General features: G+C 43.0%; 1 protein-coding gene across 1 annotated transcript; it reads left to right on the forward strand.

Moving 5' to 3' along the window:
* The first annotated feature begins 3,276 nt into the window (after nt 1-3,276).
* Nucleotides 3,277-4,806, forward strand: LOC147896833 (uncharacterized). The gene has a single exon (XM_087381160.1). It carries the CDS (start codon nt 3,277-3,279, stop codon nt 4,804-4,806), a length of 1,530 nt encoding a protein of 509 aa, XP_087237286.1.
* The last annotated feature ends 1,748 nt before the right edge of the window (nt 4,807-6,554 follow it).

Here is a 6,554-nt window from a genome sequence, read left to right on the forward strand (position 1 = left end):
GTGCACTTAATAGAATATCTAGTATGCTGAGTAAAGTACCATAAAGAATAAGCTATATAGATTTACATAAATGTCAAATGGGGCTTGCCATGGTAAGAGAACAATATTACAAGGTTTTTCCTCAAAACAGAGTATTTAATTTATCATTTATAAACAATACTAAGAAGTATTTACAACTATAGGAGACCAAATTCACTGGGGACGACCTTCCAGTGCAAGACGTCCTCTCCACCCAATTCATTTGTTGCAGCCACCTTTCCAAGCTCCTCCTTTCTAGCAAAATCCTCTCCAAGGTTTTTACGGTAGGAGTCCTCTTCACCATTTATATATGCACAAAATAGTTTAAATCAATAGTAGAAAAACATATGTGGCTTTAGCCATACAATACTATATCAACAAATATATATGCTAATTAGCATATATGCTAATAACAAATGTGCCAATTTTGTATGTTCTAATAACACATGTGCTCAATGATATGCTAATAGCAGATATGCTAATAGAATACATGATATGCTAACTAGTACATATATGCTAAAAACATATGCGCTATTAGCAATATGCTAATAGCACAAATCTTCTAATAACATACCTAATAATAATATATATTCTAATTAGCACATATGCTAATAATAGATATGATGATTAGAACATATGCTTAAATGATATGATGATATTAGCATAAATGCTAATAATAGATATGTTAAGAATATATGATAATTAACACATATGTTGATAATAGATATAATAATATATTAGGAAATTCATGAATCTTGAAGTAGTCTGGGAATTCCCAATATGGTAAAGATTTGGCCACATGGTAAAATCTTACCCCATTACTTATAAGTGAAATTTACCGTAAACACTATATTAGGGACTCCTTCCAAGTCCAATACTTAAATAAGGGTTTAAGATTTAGCCACATGGTCGAATCTTAACCACTTATTTGAAATTGGGACTTGGGAGATTCCCAAGTTCTCGAATATAGTATTATCTGCTAATTAGCATATATGCCAATAATAAACATGCTATAAGTGCTAATAAAAAACCTAACAGATGTGCTAACAGATGTTGTGCTAATGATATGATACCACGTACTATGCTAACAATATGTGCTAGTGAATATGGTACCACGTATGCTAACAGATGTGCTAACATAACTTGTGCTAATAACAATATGCATATAGCACCAAATGCTCTAATGGTAGATGTGCTAATAGCACACCTGCTAACAACACACTTTCACTAACTAGCATGCTAACAGATATCTTGACAGATATGCTCATAGATCTATTAGCACACAAGCGATCTAATATCACAGATGTGATCAAACACAAGATATTGACTTTGAGGTCCATTAACAAACTTGAGACATTCATTCTTACAGCATGCTTCTTACCAGGCAGATCCGGGGCAGATCCTTGCCAACAATTATTGTTGCAAGTTGCAGTCCACTAGGAGGCTTTTTGGTATCATCGTCCCTAAACATGCCAACCATCCTCTTCACAGCATCATCAATTGCATAGTTGCAATTGGAAGCCCTACATGATGAGCCCATAGTGCAAGTTGTGGCAAATTAAAGAACATGGTAGCTATGTTTGCATGGCAAGCATGCCAACATCATGGCGTTCTCATGCTCAAGGAACCTACCACAACCTACACAGCAGCTCTGAGACATTGATTTGGCCCTTTGCTACACGTCGGGGATGAGGAGGGGTAGGCACAAACTGTGCATGCCCCTTGCTCTTCAAGTCATGTAGCATCTGCAAAGCTAGAGCATGATTCCAACTCTAACAATTGCTCTGAGTGCAGGTCAACTACAGCTTGCAAAGATTATACAACATGGACCAAGTCTTAGAAACATTGAATGAATATATACATTTGCAATTGACGATGAGACTAGTGATAGTTAAAGTTGGATGCACATGCATGGGCGTCAAACACTTCGTTCTTAGCATGTTCAGTGTCCAAGCGTGCCAGGGTCTCAGAGAGATGTTCAATTGTCAACTAGAGCTCAAACATCCTCTTGGTATTTTAACCCAGACTTGGTGCGAAAGCTCTCAACCTTTTTATCTTTCAAATTATCAAAAGTATGAAGAAATATTTTTATGGGGCATATTCTTCAAGATTATATAAAGGTTTTTTAACTCAGAGTTGGTGTGGAAGTTCTCAATCTTTTTATCTTTCAAATTATCAGAAGTATGAAGAAATATTTTTATGGGACGTATTCTTCAAAACCACTTTCTATAACTATTGTGGGAGCCTTAGCGTTAATATAGATGCTGTTATAGCCGTCAAATTGTTGGCATGATCTTGGAATATATGCATGTTAAGTACCAAGATGACATTAGCCCATTCTTCTAAGATGAATTATACTTCCCGATAGACATGGATCACATTTCATTATCCCTAGGAATATGCAGAGACTGATGACCGAGCATCCAACTCAATCGCACTGACTTGACATTTAAGTACAACCATTACAAGCACCCACGCTATCGGGATAAAAGGAGCAATCCATCCTCTTTGGGGAGGAACTCTCAACAATGGATGATGAGCACTCAAGTCATCCTAAGTAGATCACCTAGGGAACTCCTTAACTTTGTTAGCGTTGCCCCTAAAAGGGGCGAATACACTTTTCCTTTGAATTACTCTACACGTGCCACCCATAGAACTAGTTCTCACTTGAGTACTCTCAAACTACTTGGAGTCCATGTAACAATCTTCTCGCAGCTTCATGTGCGTATGTGCGTTCAAGGGCAGTGCCGTGCGTCTTGTTATTCGTAGTAGTTTTTGTTACTAGAGTTAATATGAGTTGAAGCCGGACGTGCTAGTATCATGGCATGGAACCAAGGGGATCTATCGACGGTTACCAACAGACTGTTCTCGCGACTCTCCCTTGACACGCTGCTTCGATCCTCCATCTGCCCCCGTTATTCAGTTTTAGAACACAGTTCTCTCTTCCCCTCCCTTGTCTCTCTATATCTTCGTCAGAAATCGGGACAATAATTAAGTTCGACCCCTTGCTTGACCCAAGAAAGCGCAACAGCGAACGTGAGCAGCCTCTTGCTTATCGACTTAACGGACCATTTCTAGATAACATTATTTCCACATCTTCAATTGCAATGACCTTATTTCAACGCTCCGAGGCGGCCCGTATGTATACTTAAGTACACAGGTGAGAAAACTTGTCATTGCTTGCGAGAGTTTCTTCCCACTTTACGCAGGGAGGCTCCACAATTCAGTCAGAACGTCCATTGCACAGAATCCCGCAGTATGACGTGGGACAATGCGGCCGAGTTGACCGAGAAGATTCGGTACCTGCAAGAATGGATCCCTCCATCCCAAAGGAATAGGGTGGAACGCCCCAGATCGCCTTACAAAAATAACAAGGGATTGGCTGAGATTCAAAAAACACTTGCCGATGGGAAGAGAAGCCTAGGAGACGTTTACGCAGTTCCAAACTTGAGGGAAGAGATAGTCAACTTGAAGACCAAACTCGACGGTTTATCGGCTGAGAATTCTTCTCTTCGAAAATCTCGAAGAGAGTTGGAAGCTAGTCTAGCACAGACAAAAAGGGAGCTTGCATTGTCCGAGGCAAGGGCTGTCGAGTCAGAGTTTCTGGCTACCGAAGCCAGGGCAAGGGTGAATTCGCTGGACGAAGATGTTGAGAAGCTGTGTGAACTGAGCAAATTGTTAACACAAGAGAATACGACTCTGCAAATGGAGAACAAGGAGCGGGAATTGGAAGCCAAAGCCTTCAAGACACAAGCTGAGTTGCTACGCAGGGAGGGCGAAATGTTGGTCAGTTTCAAAGAGCAGAACGAGGAACTGAAGAAAGAAGTGGAGATATTGAACACGTTCAACGCAGACAAAGAAGTGTTACAAAGGGAGGTGGAGAGATTGAGCAGGTACAAGGAGACGTACAAGGTTGAGAAGGAGGCATTGGAAAAGGAGGTGAAGAGGCTGATGGACAGCCTGCAAGGAGCCAAGCAGGAGGTGGAGAGGCTGAAGGAGGAGGCGATGCAAAGGGGAGCAGAGAGGGTGAAAAGCATGGAAGAGGAGATGGAGGGGTGGAAGAGGGAGCTGAGCAGTGCGAAGACGGCGCAGGCGGAAGCGGAGAGGCTGAATGGGGAGTTGAAGATGGAAGTAGAGAAGGTGAAGGAAGAGATGAAGAAAGAACGGGGAGTAGCGAGCGAGGTTATCAGAGAACTACAGGCGGAGAGAGGGAGTGTGTACGCGAAATGGGCAGCGGAGAAGGAGGAGCTGCAGCGCAGGGAGGCGGAGATGGGCGAGGCGGTGGCGGAGATGGAGGCAGAATACGAGGCGGAGCTGAAGCATTTGAGCGAGGACGTGGAGCGGCTGGAGGCGGAGGCGGCGGAGGGGCGGCGGAGCGAGGCCGACGTGGCCGCCGGAAATGCGCTGGATGGGTCGGCCGGGCGGCACGTGGCGGAGGAGCTGGACAGCGTGGCGGCGGCGCTCGCCCGAGGGCTGCTGGAGTTGGAGGCGGAGATCGCCACGTGGAAGGAGAAAGTGGGCGGTTTGGAAGAGGCGCTCCGCCGGGCCAAGGACTGCGCCAACAGCTCCGGCCACCGCTCCGCCGCCGCTCTGTTGTCGAAACTCTCGGCCGTAACGGAGGTTTTGAAGCGGCCAACGACGACGCCGCTAGATTTGGCGCCGCCGCCACCCATTCGGCGAAAGCGCGCCATTTCCGACTCGCTCCTACCCGCCACCTTCGCCTCTGGCGCCCTTGCCGGCGGCCTCTACGCTGCCGCCAAACTCCTTCACGCCCGCCGAAGTGTCTAATCGTCAGCTTCCTCAGTGTGTAATATTACCAATTTCATAGCTTGTATCCCAAAAAAATTTGTTCTTTGGAAAATTTCAAAACACCTCCAAGCTCATATATTTTTATAAAACGCGTGATGAGAGCCTTTATTCACTTAAAATCTAATTAATTTATAACTAGTTCTATTTGCAAAACTGCAGTTTTTGTGACCTCTTTTTTTCCCTGCATGTCAAACATCAAAATCCTTCCATTCACCTCACACTAACCTGTGGTTTTTCATGAATTCTAAACCCATGGTTTTTCATGAACAATGCCAGTGTTCGTTACATGTAGCATTTATTTTTTATCGCCTACACCTTTTCACCCCTTGGTTTTTCATGAACAATGCTAGCATTATTTTTTATGGCCTACACCTTTTCATCCCTCCCCCTCTTATTTCAGCTTATAGAATCCAAAAATGTAGTGGCCCATATCATATTTAGCTCTAAATTTTTTAAAAGCAACGATTTTTTGTTAGAACATATAAGTATTGTGAAAACCTTCGAATCACATTACAACCAAGATCGACTGTAAAACTCCTCATCTCAAACGAGTTACACCCTTTTGTTACCACTCCTCACAGTTACAACCGCTAACCCATTAGGGCTCCGCGCCAAAGTCTATTCACATCACATCTCCCCCCTCAAAAAGAAACCACAAAGGGTTTAATACGACACACATGGGCACAAGTGAGACAACTGTTAGAGATTCGTTGAAGCTGGTAAGTGAAACAGTGGATTTGTTTCAGCACTTTGTAAGGCCCAATCCAATTATGCATTAGGCTTTCAGAAAGACCCTTTTTTCGTACTGGATAGTAGACGAACACCAAATCTCCAGGGCTATACTGAACTTCTGCTCTGCCTGCATCGTAATGCTTCTTTTGCCATTCCTAAGCAATCTGCAAATTTTTTAATAAAGCAGACCGAAGGAGTGGTTGAACTTGTTATAAATGTTGATACCAATCAATGGCATCAAAGAAACGAGAGGGGATCTACACATCTGGTATTTGCAATGGAAATTGTGGATCACGATCATATAAAGCTCTGAAGGGACTGATTCGAATAGAAGCTTGTACTGTTGTACGGTAAGCATGGAGAACGTATGGGAGGATCTGATCCCAGTTATCATGTGAAGGATTAACAAAGACTTTGATCATCTGTTTGAAAGTCTTATTCAATCTTTCTGTCAGCCCGAAAGTTTGGTGGTGATGTGGAGTAGCAAATGATGACTCCCAAGCATTTAGCAATGATGCCCATCACTTGTGATTTAAAATTAGTGCCTTGATCCGAAAGGACTGTGGTTGGACAAGCATGCCTTGTGATCACATTGTCAATGAAGAATTTGCGATAGTATTTGTTGTAATGTCCGAAATAGCAGCAACTTCGCACCAATGAGTGAGATACTTGGTGAGGATAATAGCATACATGTTCCTGCTAAGGACTGTGGGAAAGGACCCATGACAACCCAGGACACTAATTCAAACGGCTGACTGACCCGAGTACTCTGAAGGAAACCTGGAGGTTTAGCAAAGCTAGGTTTTGTAGCTTAACACAATCTACATGCTTTCAAATGTTCTGTTATGTAATGATGCACATGAGGCCAATAGTGTTTTGTTGTGACGGCTTCTAATACTCAATAGATCCCTAAATGACCAAACAAAGGATGGGCGTGAAAATAATTGGTGAATACAAACCGTAGTGAACTAGGTACATATAGACGTGGACTTTAT

This window comes from Dipteris shenzhenensis, chromosome 11 (assembly GCF_047967505.1).
Source record: "Dipteris shenzhenensis isolate YYH24624 ecotype China chromosome 11, Dip_SZ_1.0, whole genome shotgun sequence".
NCBI lineage: Eukaryota > Viridiplantae > Streptophyta > Polypodiopsida > Gleicheniales > Dipteridaceae > Dipteris > Dipteris shenzhenensis.